We start from the raw sequence: 19,977 nt of genomic DNA on the forward strand, positions 1-19,977 counted from the left end.
TAAAAAATAAAAAATAACAATAACAGACCAAAAACAATCTGCCAGAATGTGCAGTCAAAATTTTACTTATTGAATATATATATATTTTTTTTAAATAGTATATGTAAGTATAACAAAAAAAATATATAACTCACCAAAACACACAGTCTAAAAACACAAACTTAAAACATTTCCCAGCAAACCCCATTTTTGAAAACAATCACAGTCACAGACATTTCTCTTTTTCTTTTTTTTTTTCAGAATGTCAACGGTTTCAAAATAATAGAGGAAATTGTTGAATAACCCTCCCATTAAGCAAATCTTTGGCACAAGGAAGCTCTCTTCTCACACAAAGATCCAACAAAAGCTAATCTTTAACAATTTTCTACAATGAAACTTACTCATGGGCACACAATGAAAAATTTGAAAACCAAAATTGCAAGAACAACATACAAGCCCCTTTTCTCTTTTTTTTTTTTTGTTAAAAACATCTTAAACAAATCGATAAAAGAGATTCCTACCTCAATAAGCTTTCCTGGAAGGATTTTGATGATGAGCCCCCAAATCTGCTGCTGTAAAACTCCATCTTTTTCCCAAAATCCCCAATCTCCCTTCCAAAAACCATTTTTTTTTCCAAAAAGATGACCAAAAGAAAGAACCCCCAAAAATATTTCAAAAAACTAGGTTAAATGAGAAACCCCTCTTTTTGACCTAATTTTCAATTTCGAATTTAAGCATTTACTTTTAAAATAAAAGAAAATGAAAATGGAAATCATTCCTTTCCCTTATTCAATACATCTTATTCGCTTTTCTCATTAAAATTAAAATGCTTCTATTTCTTATTTAATTATAATTTTAATTTCTCCATATTACTTTAGCCAACATTTATATTTTGAACTATTAACAAGGGTAAGGTATTTAAATTAATTTAAATTTCCAAAAATCAATCCTTTATACTATATCAACTTTACAAGTAAAAAGAATAATAATTTCTTTTAAATAATAAAATTTACCCTTTCTCTTCCAAAATGCGAAAATGATTAATTTATTTCTATTTCCCAATGACTTTAAATCTTTCCTTTCTAAAACGCATAACTCATTGAATTTCATTATTATTAAAATTAACTATTAAATTAACTCGCTATAACATAATAAAGCGACCTTTTTAATAAATGACTAATATCATGAAAGAAATCTATTTATTCTAATTTTCTCAACTACTAATGCGTAAATGAACACATTAATTCAAGTTAAATACTTTAAGCTTACTACAATTATAATTAAAGCGATCTCTTTAAATTAACGATTATTCATATAAAAGAAACTACCTATTTTAAATTTCTAAATTACTAATGCGTACATCTACTCATTAACTTGAATTAAATACTTAGGATAACAAACTCCACTTACCCCACACAAGCCATGCAAACCGAGGAAGTCCACCAAATCACACGACATGCGACCCAACGAAAAGAAAGCCCCACGAACCACACACAACGCTCACCCGACCATGGATAAGGCAAGACGAGAGTTTTATGACCCCCAAATCCAAATTCTGAGGATGGAGGAGGTTTACTCAAACCTGCGAATTCCGTAGGAGATGAACCTCGCCCTAGGCGGTGTTGTACCTACAATCGCCTGCACCCATGAATCACGCAAGCATACATATACATATACATATTCAATGAAGGCGTTAGCTCGAGATTTATCACAAGAGTTAGGAAACAATTACATTTACACAAGAATCAATGCAAAAGCACAATAATAGGTATGCACGATTATTTATATTATCTAAACTACACATTTCACCATGGTTAACCTACCATTCAAGAATGCCACATAGGAAGTCAACCAAGGTCGAATAGGTTTTACAAGTCCGACAAGGGTAGGGGCATTACATTAGTGAAATTTGTGCACTAATGCTTGATACTATAAAAGGTGGAGTTAAGGTAAAGTTTCAGTGGACAGATGCAGCAAGTAAGGGGTTTGAACTTTTGAAAACCAAGGTTGCTTCTCAACCAGTGCTTATACTTCCTAGTTTTGACAAGTTGTTTATTATTGAATGTGATTCTAGTAATATTGCAGTAGGTGCATTGTTGAGTCGGGATAATAGACAAGTAGCTTTCTTTAGTGAAAAATTGAATGATGCTAAGAAGAAGTACTCTTCCTATGATTTGGAACTCTATGCTTTAGTTCAAGCACTTAGAAAGTGGAGACATTATTTGCTTCCAAAGGAGTTTGTTGTTTATACGGATAATCAGGCTTTGAGTTTCTTGAATTCACAAGATAAGTTAAATCATAGGCATGTTAAATGGGTTGAGTACTTACAATCATACACTTTTACTCTTAAGTATAAGAAAGGACAATGCAATAAATTAGCAGATGCTTTGAGTAGAAGGCTTCTAACAGTGCAGGAAGTACAGATTCAGAGTATTGGCATAGAGTGCTTCAAAGGAATGTATCCTAATGATGAAGATTTTGCAGCCATCTATAAGGTTTGCCAAGCATTTGATAATTCTTTTCATAGTGAATATGTTGATTATACTTTGCAAAATGGTTTGTTGTTTAAAGGTGGGCAGTTGTTTGTTCCTAAAATATCAATGAGGGAGAATTGGATTCAAGAAAAGAACAATGGGTGTTTGAGTGGACATTTTGGTCTCAACAAAACATTGGAGTTGGTGCAACGTTTCTATTATTGGCCTAAAATGCAGCGAGATGTCAGAAGGTATGTGGAGCAATGTATGGTTTGTCAGAAGGCAAAAGGTACTACTTCTAATGTTGGTCTTTATTAGCCTCTTCCAATTCCTACAAGGCCTTGGGAATTTGTTAGCATGGATTTTGTGGTAGGCTTGCCTAAGTGATGCAGAAGTCTTGTGCCTAGCTCTCCAATTCACCCTTACTCACCCCAACTCCTCAACTCACCCTTCTACTCAAGCTCCTCCAAGGTAACTTGTTAGGGTACACTCCTTAGACCTCCAAGGCCTAAAATCTATTTTCTTTCCTCCTAGGTATAGCCTCTTTAGGTTTCTTGTTGGTTTTGACCCAAATCTCTGATTTTGAGATGGTCTCCTACTAGTTTCCCAAAACTCCAGCTAGGCTCCAAAGACCTCCGCCAAGGACCTTCACTCTAACCATGTTTAAAGTTTGTGGTTACATTTTTTAGGTATTTTCAAGGTCATTTTATTCATTATAAATTTCTGCACCTTCCTCCCAAGCCCTAGGCTTTCAACTTGCTTCTACCGGCTGCTATTAGGCCTAAATGACTAGCCCCTCTGGGACTATTTTTTGGTCTTTTCCCCCAAAATTTCCTAACAACCCCAAGATATTTCTACATATTTAGATATCCATTTGGAAGTTAAAAAATATTAAAAAAAATTTCATCTGGGTTTGTCGTACAACTAGGGTAACTCAAAATGAGCTATTTTTAAGGGGTTTAGGGCTTCCAAGCAGTTTTGGAAGATGTGCTCCAACCTCTTCACCAGTCAAAATCACCAACCAAAAAAATATTGTATTATTTTATTACACCAATATACCTTTCCAAAAAACTATGGGTTGATGGGGTATCACTTCTCCATGGCACTAAAAATGAGCAATCTCTACTGCCCCTGCACACTAGCTACAAACTTGTGTGTTATTCATCTCACCCATTCTCCTCCTTGTGGCCTGTAAAAACACAAAAATCCTACTCTAAAACTATTTAAAGATCCTACCCAATCCATCTAATGTATTTCAACTTGTGCCATTCATGGATGCTCAGGTAAAATACATTTTTACAATCAAAACCTCAAATTTCAAGGGTTTGTGAGCAACTATTACAAAAATAGTGATAACTTTTGATTCAAAGCACTTCAGACCTTCATATTATACTTGTTGGAAAGGTAAAAAAAAATTTATAACTTCCTATGCTACTATGAGCACCGTACCATACCATACAGGTTGTACAAAATCATAAATTCAAAGAAAAAATAGTCCAAATGTGAGAAAAAGCATAGGAAACCCTTGGCAAATGAATTGAATGCAAACCAAAAGTTGATTAACCTCATATCGGAGATTTTTAGAAGGTTTTATACACAATTTAAAGTTGGTTCCAACCAACTTCCAATGCCATTTCCTTCATGGACAGCTTTTGCCTAAAAATGCAAAAGTTGTCATGACAATTTTGATAACTTTTACCTATGAGTGCAAAAACACACTCCAAGGCTCTCAAGGCCTTAAAAATAACTCAAATGGCATCCTCAAATGGATTTAAACCATTTCCAAACATTCTAGCAAGTTTCCAGGCATCCACCTGGTACAAACCAAAAATTGACATTTTGACAATATTTCAGGATAATGACAATTTTGTATCCTGAGCACAACAAAAGTGTGGACAACCAAACTATGGCTTCAAAAAGAATCATAGGATTTCTTCCACCTTATTACAACATAAAACAACTTTAAATCACACAAAAACTCTAAAATTCAAGAAAAGACAACTTTGAGCTAGGTGCCCTGCACCATACTCCCCTGGGGCAAGGAACTCAAGTCCCTTGAGTTATCAGATCTAGTAGTTGCACTCATGATTAATTATGTCAGCTTCTGACATCCACGTAGCCTCTGAATCAAGTAGACCTGCCCACTTCACAAGGTAATGTTTGTAGATGCCCTTTCTTGTCTTCTTGATCACCTTGGTATCCAAGATGCTTTCCAACTGAACCGGTTGACTAACTGGTAAATCCTTCACCCATTCCTCTTCAGATTGCAATGTGGTATCCATCTAAGAGGTTTGAGATTCTCCTTTATAGGGATACAAGTCACAAACATTGAAAATAGGAGATATGTCCAAAGAAGGAGGTAGTTCAACTTCATAGGCATTTTGGCCAAACTTATGCACAATATTGAGTGGCCCAATCTTCTTCATCATCAACTTGGTTGGCTATCCTTTTGGAAGTATTTCCTTTCCAAGATAAGCCAAAACTAAGTCTCCAACCTTAAATTGCAAGTTCCTCCTTGATTGATCAACTTGTTCCTTATATTTTTCTGATTTTTGTTGCAAGGACTGTCGTACTTTGTCATGAATTTCCTTAATACCTTCAGCAAAACTCTCTCCTTGAGCACTCTTGTGGGTCATTGTACTGATATCATTAAGTTCTAAGACACCTCTAGGATGCATTCCATAAACAATTTCAAAAGGACTTCTACCTGTGCTCCGGTTGATTGAATCATTTTATGCATACTCTGCTTAGCTGATCACCAAGTCCCAAGTTTGACCATGCTGCTTAGTGAGACACCTTAGGAGATTACCCAAGGACCTATTGACCACCTCAGTTTGACCATCTAATTGTGAATGGTAGGAAGATGAAAATGAGAGTCTATTACCCAACTTCTTCCATAAGGTTCTCCAGAAGTGACTCAAAAACTTAAGATCCCTATCACTCACAATGCTAACTGGAAGTCCATGGATTCTTACTATTTCTTTGAAGAAAAGACCTGCAATATAGGTGGCATCATTAGTACTCTTACAAGGGATGAAGTGAGCCATTTTTCTGAACCTATCTACCACCACATAAACACTATCAAATCTTCTTGGTGTTCTTGGTAAACCCAACACAAAGTCCATGCTCAAACATTCCCAAGGCCTTTGGGGTATGACTAAGGGTTGATATAAACCTGCATTACTTTTTGATCCTTTTTCTCTCTGACATATGGCACATTGTTCAACAGATCTCCTTACTTCTGATTGCAACTTGGGCTAATAGTAGAACTGACTAACCTGCTCCATTGTTTTATCATTGCCAAAATGACCTCCTAGACCCCCTTGATGTTTCTCTTGAATGATGTTATGTCTCATAGAGAATTGGGGTATACAAAGGAGATGTCCTTTAAACAAAAAACCTTCTTGTATCATATACTCTAAGTAGGAAACATGAGAAGTGTTAGAAAAATTAGAACATGTAGCATATATATCAGCAAAATCTTTGTCTTCTTTGTAGAGGTCTCTCAACTCCTTCAACCCCACACTGTGCAATTTAATCTCTTGTATGGTCATGACTCTCCTACTGAGTGCATCAGCAACTTTATTTGAGGTGCCCTTCATATGCTTGATAGTGAATGTGTAAGATTGTAGGTATTCTACCCACTTGAGGTGCTTCTGATTCAACTTCTCTTGGCCATTGAGAAAACTAAGGGCATGGTTGTCAGTATAGACCACAAACTCTTTGGGCAGCAAGTAATGATGCCACTTCTTCAAGGTTTGCACCATGGCATACAACTCCAAGTCATACATAGAGTACTTTTGTTTTTCTTCATTCAACTTTTTAGAGAAAAAGGCTATGGGAAGACCCTCTTGACTCAAAACAACCCCTATTGCTCTTTGACTAGCATCACACTCAACTGTAAATAACTAATTGAAATCGGGTAACCTAAGGGTAGGTAACTCAGCTATCTTCTTTTTCAACAACTCAAATCCCTTTTGGGCCTCCTCTATCCACCTAAACTGACACTTGACTCCCCCTTTGATAATATTGAGCACAGGAGCACACACATGACTAAAGTTTCTTACAAACTTCCTATAAAAGGATGCTAACCCATGAAAACTCCTAACATCACTAATATTCTTAGGTGTAGGCCAACTAAGGATTGCCTAAACCTTACTAGGATCCATTTTTAGACAACCTTGTGAAATGACAAAACCAAGATATACAAGTTCAGTCTTGAGAAACTCACACTTTTCAAGGTTGATTTTGAGTTGTGCCTTTTTCAGCTTCTTCAAGACCATCTCCATATCCTTGAGATGTTCTTCTTTGGACCTGCTAAAGATTAGAATATCATCAAGATACACAATCACAAATTTACCTATGAACTGAGCCAAAACTTCATTCATGAGCCTTTGAAAGGTGCTAGGTGCATTGGTAAGGCCAAATGGCATGACCAACCACTCATAGAGGTTGGCATTGGTCCTAAAGGTTGTCTTCCATTCATCCCCTGGTCTGATTCTTATCTGATGATAACCTAATTTTAAATCCACCTTTGTGAAGTAGCTTGCACCCCCAAGATTGTCCAACAAGTCTTCTATCCTTGGCATAGGGAACCGGTACCTTATAGTGATCTTATTGATTGCTCTGGAATCTATACACATTCTCCATTTTCCCCCTTTCTTGGGTGCTAAGACAGTAGGTACAGCACATGGACTCAAACTCTTTTTGATGAATCCTTTGTCCAAGAGCTCCTGCACTTGTTTGGCAATTTCTTCATTTTGACTAGGTGTCATTTTGTAGGCAGTCTTGTTAGGCAAACTTGCCCCTGGAATCAGATCTATTTGGTGATTTACATCCCTCATTGGTGGCAAGGAATCAGGTAGATCTTCTCCTATTACTTCTGCATATTTTTTGAGTAGACCTTTCACCTCTTGTGGCACTTCTTCCATTGGATCCGCCTTACCTTCTTCACTAGGTTTGAACACAATAGCATACCCTTGATCTCCTTCTTGTTTCATCACCTTAAGAAACTCTTTTCCACTCATCATCATCACACTTGATCCCACTTTTTTTTCCTCTTTTGGATCAGGTAATGGATCCATTTGATATCTCTTACCATTCTTGATAATGATATAGCTATTCTTTTCTCCATCATGTTGAGCCTTTACATCAAATTGTCGTGGACGTCCCAATAGAAAATGGAAAGCATCCATAGGCAATATATCACATAAAATCTTGTCCTTATACTCACCAATCTCATAGTCTACCCATGTTTTCTCATCAACTAAGACATGTTGGCCCCAGTTGAGCCATGACACCTTGTAGGGAGTGAGATGTGGCAGCCTTTTTAACTTGAGTTTATCCACCATTTTAGTTGAAACTATATTCTCAGTTGAACCTGAGTCTACAATCACTTTGGAAATCTTTCCTTGAGACTTACAAGTTGTTCTAAACAAACTCTTCCTTTGTGGTGGCTCTTGGGCTTGAGGAATCTTCAACAAAGACCTTCTTAGAATTAAAGTTTCACCATATGTCACTGGGCCTGCCTTGCTAAGAGGGGAAGACACACTTTGATTGTCTTCTTCCTGCACTAATTGTGTTCTTCTCTCACCCATGTATGAGTCTGAAGAGTTGGTTGCTTTCTCTGGACACCTTCCCATTGTGTGGCCAACTTGATTACAATTGTAACATCTACCAGTGAAAACTGAATTTCCTCTTCCTGAGCTTCCAAATCTGCCCCTAGAATTGTTTCTTCCTCTGAAGGATCCTCTAAATGGCCCCCTTGAAGAGTATTCACCACCTTCTTGCCTTGAGTTTTCTTCATTCCTTGATGTTTTCTATCCTCTATTAAAAGTTCCCCTTCCTCTAAAGGATCTGCCACCTCTAAACTTTTGATTTTGTTCACTCCTCCACTTGATTTTATCTTCTGCCCTTAATGCTAACTGAAAACACTTATGAACGGTATCAGGAGTAAGGATACTGATTTCATCTTGTATATTTTGTCTCAATCCATTCATGTATCTAGCCAATTTCTCCACCTCATTCTCATGCTTCTTAGCTCTGAGGCTTAGCTTATGGAATTCCTCCATGTAAGCATTGACATCTAGCTCCCTTTGTTTCAGATTTTGCAGTCTCTTATGAATTTGAACTTCATAATCTCCTGGAAGGAATTATGCCTTAAGTCTAATCTTCATACGCTCCCATGAAGTTATCTTCTTTTTGCCTTCTTGTATCCTTTCTTCTGGCATCATATTCCACAAAACCAATGCTGATCCTCTCATTCTTGATTTGGCCACATTAACTCTTTTCTCTTCTGCTACCTCTTTATAATCAAAATGATTATTGAGAGCTTCTATCCAATCTAGCAACTCTTCTCCATTGAGGTTTCCTCCATATGTGGGTAATCCATCCAGACTGTCCTTAGAAATGGATTTGACTTCATCTAGGAATAACTTTTGGTCTTGAGGCATAGCTACTGCTGTGGGTTCCTCTCCATCTTCCACTTCTTCATCAGTCTCATCACCCCATTCTATCTTAAGCTTACCATTCTCCTTCTTTGCCTCTCTTGTTCCTCTACTTCCTTCTGTATCCTTCAATACTTCTATCATCTCTGCCACCATCTATCGGATGGCTTCTAGAGTCATTGCCTTTGGAGGCATTGAACTTGCTTTTGATTCTTCACAATCTGACATACACCAAATCTTTTAAAGAATGGCTCTGATACCACTCTAATGCAGAGGTCTTGTGCCTAGCTCTCCAATTCACCCTTACTCACCCCAACTCCTCAACTCACCCTTCTACTCAAGCTCCTCCAAGGTAACTTGTTAGGGTACACTCCTTAGACCTCCAAGGCCTAAAATCTATTGGATTTCCTCCTAGGTATATCCTCTTGAGGTTTCTTGTTGGTTTTGACCCAAATCTCTAATTTTGAGATGGTCTCCTACTAGTTTCCCAAAACTCTAGCTAGGCTCCAAAGACCTCCGCCAAGGACCTTCACTCTAACCATGTTTAAAGTTTGTGGTTACATTTTTCAGGTATTTTCAAGGTCATTTTATTCATTATAAAGGTCTGCACCTTCCTCCCAAGCCCTAGGCTTTCAACTTGCTTCTACCGACTGCTATTAGGCCTAAATGACTAGCCCTTCTAGGACTGTTTTTTGGTCTTTTACCCCAAACTTTCCTAACAACCCCTAGATATTTTTACATATTTAGATACCCATTTGGAAGTTAAACAATATCACAAATTTTCTCATATGATTTTTTGGTACAACTAGGGTAACTCAAAATGAGCTATTTTTAAGGGGTTTAGGGCTTCCAGGCAATTTTGGAAGATGTGCTCCAAACTCTCCACCAGTCAAAATCACCAACCAAAAAAATATTGGATTATTTTATTACACCCATATACCTTTCCAAAACACTATGGGTTGATGGGGTATCACTTCTCCATGGCACTGAAAATGAGCAATCTCTGCTGCCCCTACACACTAGCTACAAGCTTGTGTGTTATTCATCTCACCCATTCTCCTCCTTGTGGCCTGAAAAAACACAAAATGCCTACTCTAAAACTATTTACAGAACCTACCCAAGCCATCCAATGGATTTCAACTTGTGCCATTCATGGATGCTCAGGTAAAGTACATTTTTACAATCAAAACCCCAAATTTCAAGGGTTTGTGAGCAACTATTACAAAAATAGTGATAACTTTTGATTCAAAGCACTTTAGACCTTCATATTATACTTTTTGGAAAGGTAAAATAAATTTTTAACTTCTTATGCTACTATGAGCACCGCACCAGACCATACAGGTTGTACAAAATCAGAAATTCAAAGAAAAAACAGTCCAAATGTGAGAAAAAGCATAGGAAACCCTTGGCAAATGAATTGAATGCAAACCAAAAGTTGATTAGCCTCATATTGGATATTTTTAGAAGGTTTTATACACAATTTAAAGTTGGTTCCAACCAACTCCCAATGCCATTTCCTTCATGGACAATTTTTGCCTAAAAAAGAAAAAGTTGTTATGACAATTTTGACAACTTTTACCTATGAGTTCAAAAACACACTCCAAGGCTCTCAAGGCCTTAAAAATCACTCAAATGGAATCATAAAATAGATTTAAACCATTTCCAAACATTCTAGCAAGTTTCCAGGCATCCACCTAGTACAAACCAAAAATTGACTTTTTGACAATTTTGGATCCTGAGCACAACAAAAGTGTGGACAACCAAACTATGGCTTCAAAAAGCATCATAGGATTTCTTCCACCTTATTACAACATAAAATAACTTAAAATCACACAAAAAATCTAAAATTCAAGAAAAGACAACTTTGAGCTAGGTGCCCTACACCACTAAGACTCAAATTGGTTTTGATAGCATTTTTGTGATTGTGGATAGATTTAGTAAAATGGCACACTTTGTTCCTTGCAAAACTACACATGATGCTAGTCATATAACCTTTTTTTTTTTCAAGGAAGTGATTAGAATCCATGGTTTACCTTCTAGCATTGTTTCTGATCGAGATGTCAAGTTTCTTGGCCATTTTTGGAAGACATTGTGGAAAAAATTGGGTACTAATCTTTCTTTTGGTTCACCTTATCACCCACAGACTGATGGCCAAACTGAGGTGATCAATAGGACTCTTGGAAACCTCTTAAGGTGTTTGACAAAGGAATATGGCCAAAGTTGGGATTAGCTCATCCATTAGGCAAATTTTGCATATAATGATAGTGTTAATAGATCAACTGGTAAGAGTCCCTTTGAGATTGTTTATGGTATGCACCCAAGGGGTGTCATGGAGTTAAGGGATCTTGGTAAATTACAACAAAAGAGTGGCACAGAAGATGACATGGATCAATCAATGAAGGAAGTTCATGAGCAAGTGAGAAAGACTATTCAGGATACCTCACAGAAAGTGAAAGCTAGAGTGGATGCATCAAAGAGGGATGTTCAATTTTCAGTTGGGGAATTTGTGATGGTACATTTGAACAAGTCTAGATTGCAAATGGGAGTTCCCAGCAAGCTTCAAATGAGGTAGATAGTTCCTTGCAAGATATTGGCTAAGTATGGTTCTAATGCATATAAAATTGATTTGCCTACTGATCTTTATTTGTCTCCTATTTTCAATGTTTCACATTTCGTGGCATTCAAAGGTAAGCTTCCTAAGGAGGATGATAGATTTTTACATGTTCACAACTCACTTTCAGACCTATCTTTTCCTCCTCCATCCATTCCTCAAGCTGCACAAGTGTTGGATTCAAGAGTTTACAAGAGGACTCGCCATCAAGTGTACATGGAGCATCTCATCAAGTGGAAAGATAAACCACTTTCAGAAACCACTTGGGTACCTAAGTCTAAGTTCTCTAAGTTTGCAATTCCTTCTTCTTTTCTTCCTCACAGAGTCACATGACTTCTTTGTCTCTGGGGGAGTATGGTGCAGGAGCACCTAGCTTTGTTTATACTCTCCATTTTTGGTATTTTTCATGCTTAAGTGTCTTGTTAGTTTTTAAATGTTGTCATAGGTTGTTTTGAGTCATTTCATATATGTTTGATCTCATTTTATGCTTGAGAGATCAATTTTTTTTTTCCTAAGGTTTGAGTTGTCAATTTTGTGCTCCTAGGCCAAATAAGGCTAAAAAGTGGGAAATTGCCTTATAGGCTTAGCCATGCTTTGGAAAGAATTGAAACATGTTTAGAAAGTGTTTTTAATTATTCCTAAGTGATTTTGCAAGGTTGGTTGAGTTAGGTTTCTCAAATTGCCACTTGGTGCAACAAAAGTTGTCATTCTTGCTTGTGAAAGTTGTCATTTTGGACACTTTTTGTAAAAAGAAGACATAAATGCCTTATTTCTGTATAGGACTTGGTAACTACCTTCCAATAATATTTATATTCCTCCCTCTTCTTGGTATAGGGTTGGCTTTTGTACTTTCTAATAGAATCAATTGAAAGAGCAAGCATTTTTCTGGCTTTTCTCATGTTTTGAACTCCATTTGGGTAGCAGTCCGTACTGGGGCTTCTCATTTCCATACTGTACCTTTTGAAAAGTGAATTTTTTGTATATTCAATGCACTTTATGTAATTAGTTTTCAGGTTGTGCATTTGGAAATTGGTTCTATAAAATAGTTTTCATTTTGCTCCTTGACTGCCCTGTCAAGGGTTTTGGGCTCCAAAATGCATCAACTTGTCTAAATCCAGGTTCGGGATCCCATGAGTGGACTTATACAATTTTTATTGCATATTTACAGTGTAAATATGTCATATTTTGGCCAAGGTTGTGCAAAAGAAGTGCCTTTGAGTTTATACTAGGCAAGTTGGAGAAGGACTTGGCTAGCAAATGTGAACAAAGATCAAACTTGTTTGTGCTCAAAGGTCAATTTAAGTGAGAAAACTTAAGGAAGAGGTCTTCACTGGTCTCCTTGGATTTTTAGAGACATTTGGAGCTCCAAACAGTGTTTACTATACCTTGTAAATGTGTCAAGTTATAGCTGGCAGCAAGCACCCTGTTTTGGGAATTTAATCCTTTTGAATCCAAAATTGCTTTATGAATATGTCTATGCTTTGGAATCTTGTGACAAGTGTTGACAAGTGTTGAAAATGTGTTTTGAGGTTGCTACATACCTTGGTGAATTTTTCCATTAAGTTCTAACCATTCAAAGTGCAGATAAGACAGTGAATTAGCAGTGACAGTGCATATAACAGTCATTTTATTACCTTTTACAATTTGTATGGAAAATGTTTGATGTAATTTCATGCAGGGTAGAGTTGGAAAATAGTTCCAAATGATGTGGCAGAGGTTCTATAAAATTTTGGAAGCTTGGTTTGTGGTGTAGGAGAGGCTTTCTATGTTGTATGAGCAAAACCCTCTCAAAACCCTACTTCTTTGCCTCAAAATGTGGGCAGTCATTATACTACCCTCTCAGGAGCTAAAACCATAAAAATCCTTGAGTTTGGACCTTTTTGACACCTTCCAAGTCATGTTCCATGGTGGTTATGGCCATTGTTTCACTATACAAGCAAAATTCACTCCAATTAGGCCTCCTCGGGCTAGTAGCCTTTTAGCCTTGTTTTAACTAAAATGTTGAACCCGTTTGCCTCAAGGGTGTTAGAACCTTCCAAACTTTTGAAAGATAGTTGAAAGACACTCAAGGAGCCTAATTCAATTAATATTGACAATTAAGATACCATCTAGGGGTGTGGACCTATGGTGGAGGTTTTAAGTAACATTGAGAAAATAAGCTTGAGCAAGGGAGTGAAACAATACAATGGGGTGGTTGTTTGAGAAGAGGTGTGGGTGTGGGTGTTGAAGATTGATATTGCAAACACTAATTGAACTCAAACAAATAAGTATTTCCTTTGGGTCCTTTTGATTGATTAAACCAATTTAGTCTTATTGAGCAACTTCTCACACAATCTCCCAATCAAATGACCACCCAATTTGTTGTGGGGATGAAGGATGGGGATATGGAAGGAAACCTATGACCAACCAAATGTTTGTAGGCTGGCACTTGTTGATCAACTCTATGATACAAGTCTCGATCTACAACTTTGTCATACCCATGTCCAAAATAGGTGGGTAGGTCAAGTTGATTGAGCTTTAGGTCCAAATGGGCCTCAACGTATAATTGTGGAGTAAAGTATAGTGGAATTTGGTCATTATTAGGATAATGACTGTGTGTAGCAAGGAATCGAGGGTATATGATGTGAACCACTACTACATTTATGCACCGTGTCACTTGGTATTCTCTCACCTTTACCTTGTCCTAATAGAAAATAAATATATCTCATTTGATAATTTTCTTGGGGATGCAATGTTGGACCTCATCCAAAGAAACATCACCCAAAACCTTTGCACTCAACTCCCTAAAAATGGCATCTACAATCTGAGGAGAATATGAAGTGTACTGACCTAGGCATTGTATGCTCCTCAAAATAGTTTGGCATGTATCATTATACACGTAATCAATATGTGGTTCATCTATTGTGGCTCTCAACCTACGAATCTCCTGATCAATATAAAGAAAAATGTCACCATACTAAGGAACTGCCTCCTGAGGTGCATGTGTTGTAGGTGGACCCTGATCATCCATCTAGAGGTATTATAAAGGTACAAATATTTATGTAAGTGTACATGTACACATATGTTAAATCATGCAATTTACTCTATAATTTTTTAAAAAAACTAGATATTAAGAACTACATAGATTATTTACACATGTATAACAACACAAATTTAAATACGGAATATTTAATATATATTTAATAATAATTAATGTACAATTTAAACATGTACACATGTTCTCAAACTAAATAAAATTAAATCTTTTCAAAGTTGAATACTTAATGAATTTAACCTTGTGCACGTACACAAAATTTCTATTTGATAATAAATTTAAATGAAATAAAATTGTTACACTTATGACAAATTCAAACCCATGTGCATATACATAAAAGTGAAAGAAAATTATGGACAAAGATAGACAGATAGACAAACAGACAGAGAAAGAGTGTGTAAAAATACTTAAGGGGTGAGAGAGAGAGAGAGAGAGAGAGAGAGAGAGTTCTTAAGGGGAGAGAGGGAGAATGAGAGAGAGAGTGTGTGTATAAAAAGGCCTAAGGACAGAGAGAGAGAAAGAGAGAGAGAGAGAGAGAGAGAGAGAGAGAGAGAGAGAGAGAGAGAGAGAGAGAGAGAGAGAGAGAGAGAGAGAGAGAGAGAGAGAGAGAGAGAGATGACTTAATATTTCCATCATCATTTTGTAACATGTGTCATAATTTAAGTAAGCTCCCTAAAACTTAATCTATAATTTCCTATAATATCAATCTATAATGTCATAATTTTTAAGTGAATTTTGTAAACCCTAATCTATAATTTCCTATAATGTCAATTTATAATTTCTTATAATGTCAATTTATAGTTGCCTAATTATCATTTATTACATTATTTTCATATAGGACATACACATTATCCCTTATATTGTACATTGTTTTTTCTATCATGTAACTTTAGTTCTATTAGTTATACTTGTTCGCTAATTTTTTCAATCTTAGTTCAAATTACTTCATTACTTCATGCCCTCAATTTTAATGAAAATATTTTAAGGTTTTTAAATATTTTTATAATGTTTTCAAATCTAATACAAGAATTTTTCTAAGGTTTTCAAATATTTTTCTAACATTTTCTAAGAATACCTAAGATTTTGTAAGGTTTTCTCTATGATTGAAATATGCAATTATTTATCTAAGAATACAAAAATACGAAAATAAACATATGTACTTTCCTAAATAAATTTAAAATCTAACAATAAAGAAAATAAATGCAAAAAACAAACAACTTACAAGCAATTTTAAACAAAAAAGAAGAATTTGGTGCACCTATTATACTAGAACTGAAGTTGTGGGTGATGTAGCATGCTCGCGATCTTTGTCAGCCAAAAATCACCAAGGGGGTTCACTCTTACACCTTGTGGATCCCTACAATAGCCGATGAAAATGACAAAATAACTATCACCTTGGGGTTATATACAGTTTATTAAAAATATCGGTTAGAATAGGGTTCACTCGAAGGGGGTGTTTGAGTGAACCCTATAAAATATTAATAAAAAAACACCCTTTGATTAAAGGGAAGTGACATCAAGTGTACAATCGAATTGGGGTGTTTGATCAAAGTGTTCGATCAAACACCACAATTCAATCATACACCCTTGGCAAAAAAAAAATCGCCATCTGCATTTTCCCTTCGTGGGTGAAATTGCAACCCACTATTGTGGATCACCCTATCATATTCCTCAAGAATGGAACATGTTTGTAGATTTCTTGGTAAAATAGGCTTCTAAGTAGATAGAGTTGTTTAATGTTGAGGACTAGGGTCTTTTGCCCATGGAGTATTCTAGGATTTTTTAGGATCCTATTATGGAGGATATTAAAGATTAATTGGGAGTTGTGAGAGAGCCTTAATTGGCATGTGGTTGTCTTTTAAGTTGTCTTACTAGTTGTTTGGTTTGTTGTCTTTTGGTGCTCTATACTGATCTTTGTTGATTAATAAAATTTTACTCCTCTTTTCAAAAAAAATAAAATAACCAATGACACTTTTAAATATTTGTATTGACCTATACTTAACAATCAAACAAATACACTTTTAACCAACACGAAAAGTCACTTCCTTTTAATATATTCATAAGAACTCATAAAATTGTTATAAACTAGTAAAAACATCTAAAATACTTTCAATGATCATATGTACATATATAAATAGACCTATCAACCAAATTTTACATAAAATAATTTAACAAAAAAATATAAATGTAAAATGCTTGACCAATAAAATAAAACAATGTATATATATACTTATTAACCATCTGATAATACTTTTAAATAGCTTTAGTGATGTATAGCTACCCAATCAATCAGCCACAACTTTTACCCACCACATCATCATGAGTCATTTACTCATTGGTTGAAAATAACAAAACTTATCAATGCTGCATATTTTAAAAGATGAAACTATGTGAATTGCCTGGTCAATTGGGAAAAGTATGCACTCCATCTTTATTGGTAGGTACAAGAAAATATCTTTGGACAATATCATGTACTCCATAGCAGATTCGCTTCACTGAAAGATAAATGACAACCCATAAGATTCGTCTTATTATCAATAGCGCAGGTTAAGATATTACTTCAACTTTTTCAATTAATGATAAACAACTATTCATATTGTAGCAGACAACAAAAAGCAGACTTTTTGTTGCCTATAACAAGGCTGAATGAAGATCTAACTACAAAGACAATTCCTAGTGATAGGAATAGACCTTCAGATTTGCATCCCCTCAAGGCCAATGGTTAGAGATGGGGAATGAAACGAAATCAAGTTTGAGCAATATTAGAATGCCAGCCATTGGCTCTCCCAAATCCATTTCTGCCCAAACGATAGTCTTGAATCGTTTGCACTATCTCTTGTCTGGTGCTCATTACGAATGGCCCATGTTGAACCACTGGCTCATTTAGCGGCTGCCCTCCAATGAGTAGGAACCTGCAAGGCTTGTTATTCACATTGTTATTCCACACACTCAAACCATCACCACTGCTCAATAAAAGTGTATGATGAGCACCCACTGCAGGTGAGTTGGGAGCACCAAATCTCGCCTCCCCTTCCAACACATACACAAATGCATTCCAACTCTCTGGAATAGGCTGGTGAAGTACAGATTTGCATTCCAACCTGAAATCCAAATACATTGTGGGAGTCCTTGTATACACTGGAGATTTGATGCCCAAAGCTTCTCCTGCTATAACAGTGGCCTTCACTCCATCTTTCTCAACTTTGGGTATGTCTTTCCCTTGAACATCTTGATACTTAGGCTCAATCCTGACCACCATAAAAACATAGCGATTCTAAACATTCCTTATAAAAAAAATGGATCCCTGGTATCCATTAGTTAATTAAGGCAGAAGGATAAGTTGTGAAGGCACTCACATCTTGTCTTTGGAAGAAAGATTTATCCACAACTGCAAACCATGTTGCACTCCTGCTCCAGCTGGCATTTCAGAGTGGACTATACCCCGGCCTGCAGTCATCCACTACACAATACATGTTGCAATAAAAACCCTCAGTACATCACATATAAGGGACAAGTAGTATAACTATGCTGGGTAGTGTTATAGTGGGGAACTAAGAGATTCAAAACCTGCAGATCGCCAGCCTTGATGGTGCCCTTATGTCCTACAAAGTCTTCATGGCTGAAGGCTCCCTGTATTTAAAAAAGCCAAAGAACATATTCTCTTAGAAAACAAACCCCAACAGATCTCAGCAGCAGTTTTAGATTGTTAAAAAACATCAAATTTCTACTATCCATAATATTGAGCACAACATAATTTTTAGATTCAATTGTATCCCCAAAAAAAAAAAATTGCATCATCAGAATGAGAGAAAACTAGAATATTCAGTATTATTCATCAATTAATCTAAAATCCTCCCAGAACCTACTGGCTCATCTGTTTCAAACTTATTGTACAGTGGAAACACATCTACACACCCATACTCAACCCCTGCAGCTGTGGTGCTCTGAAAAAGGGAAAAGAAAGGGACAAAAGATGGTACCTCCAGCATGTATGTCACAGTCTCGAAACCTGCCCAAAACATATCATCAAATCATTAGTTTGAAGAGAGCAAAGAAAACAGAGTTAAAAGGTGTCAAAATCCAACATATAAATATACCTCGGTGAGGATGGTCTGGAAAGCCAGCAGGAGCACTTACTGCAATACCCACACATTTGATTTGTTAGATGAAATACAATCACACTAGTTAGCAATGGTTCTGGGTAGAGACCAACCAACCTGAGAATTCATCCAGTAACAAAAATGGATCCAAAAACTTCAACTCTGGTCTGTCCACAACAAAGAATTTGATCGGATGAACAAGAGAATGAATGATTATAATGATGTTTACAAGATCAAGTACTCTAAAAAATTGACAGCGCCAGATTTAAATTATCTTCAAAGAATATAAAAATATAAATGAAGAAGTGGATACCTGCCAATACTGCGCCTGACAATGGCTCCATCTCCTTCATGTTGCTCTCTGGCCAACACCTTCTTTGCTACAGAGCGCGATTTCAGAAAAGGAGTAGTGTTATTCATCCTTAAAACACTTTACTCTTTACTCTTCCTTACAAATAATGAAATTCCCCCCTTTTCTTTGCAAATAATGAATTCATATTACCTACTGCATTTTATAAGGATCGAACAACCCTCAACCACGTATGAGCGTGCATGGCGGTGTGCAGCGTAGCTGCTGACGTCATGGAAATGTCATGGTGACGTCATTCATTGTGGTGATGTAATGCTCCGGAAATCACAAACGTCGAGAAATCTTATCTGATCGAGATAAACACGAACATTTTTCTTATCTTGTGTGATTTGAAGGCCAAAATTATGGGCGAATAGTGAAAATTCTGAAATAGATGATTGTTACGTGATGCAACATCTTCTCTGGTAGCAGAAGTTGACGTCTCTTCTTTATTTTATGCTCATCCATAATGCAGTGAGCACTGAGTCAAGATCTAAACTTTTTCTACAAACACGCACCACAAAAAGATGAATAGAATTTATTCAAAAACATTGAATCCCGGCATGATATAGATATATTCAATCAATGAGATAAAGGGCATTTTCTCCAGGCTTTTACTCTTATTTGATGACAAAAGGATGGAATATATTTGTCTTCTTCATTATCGACTCAGTAACTGGATTACTCAAGTCTGAAACGTGTCTTAATGCTTTCTTTTGTAAGCATGATCCATAATAATCTGCTTATTATTGGAGCACGGATCATTTCAAAATCACACCTCACCACCTCCGTCACATTTTAACACATATTTTCAGTCTTCTTGACATTTGGGACAAACATTCCAAGATAAGCTTGTATCATTAGTTTCTTCCGAATTTAAAATCTGCATTCCCTACCCACACATTTTTATTAGTTCTAATTCACAAGGACGAGGAAATATAGCTTATGGTCGAAGAACAAGGTATTCAACACAACTTAGAAGCA

General features: G+C 36.3%; 1 protein-coding gene across 2 annotated transcripts; it reads right to left on the reverse strand.

Moving 5' to 3' along the window:
- Nucleotides 1–16,851: 16,851 nt before the first annotated feature.
- On the reverse strand, nt 16,852–19,133 carry LOC131074936 (pirin-like protein). 2 transcript variants are annotated; one of them, XR_009113145.2, is made up of 8 exons: nt 18,958–19,133; nt 18,762–18,811; nt 18,642–18,680; nt 18,525–18,553; nt 18,112–18,174; nt 17,901–18,004; nt 17,236–17,792; nt 16,852–17,039 (listed from the first exon to the last, which is right to left on the reverse strand). XR_009113145.2 is itself a non-coding variant. In XM_058011680.2 (7 exons), exons 1-7 carry the CDS (start codon nt 19,062–19,064, stop codon nt 17,291–17,293), a joined length of 894 nt encoding a protein of 297 aa, XP_057867663.1. In that variant the 5' UTR covers nt 19,065–19,133; the 3' UTR covers nt 17,050–17,290. The 2 variants fall into 2 exon arrangements, 1 of the variants encoding a protein (XP_057867663.1); XM_058011680.2 differs by lacking the exon at nt 16,852–17,039 and having other exon boundaries at nt 17,050–17,792.
- Nucleotides 19,134–19,977: the final 844 nt, after the last annotated feature.

This window comes from Cryptomeria japonica, chromosome 5 (genome assembly GCF_030272615.1).
Source record: "Cryptomeria japonica chromosome 5, Sugi_1.0, whole genome shotgun sequence".
Classification (NCBI taxonomy): Eukaryota; Viridiplantae; Streptophyta; class Pinopsida; order Cupressales; family Cupressaceae; genus Cryptomeria; species Cryptomeria japonica.

What these genes read in the sequence shown, in the direction of transcription:
- LOC131074936 (XM_058011680.2), bottom strand. Translation starts at nt 19,064, where the DNA reads ATGAATAACACTACTCCTTTTCTGAAATCGCGCTCTGTAGCAAAGAAG. An exon ending in GTCAGGCGCAGTATTGGCAG is followed by an intron (nt 18,812 to 18,957) that starts GTATCCACTTCT and finishes TGTTGTGGACAG; the next exon opens with ACCAGAGTTGAAGTTTTTGG. An exon ending in CTGTGACATACATGCTGGAG is followed by an intron (nt 18,175 to 18,524) that starts GTACCATCTTTT and finishes TTTTAAATACAG; the next exon opens with GGAGCCTTCAGCCATGAAGA.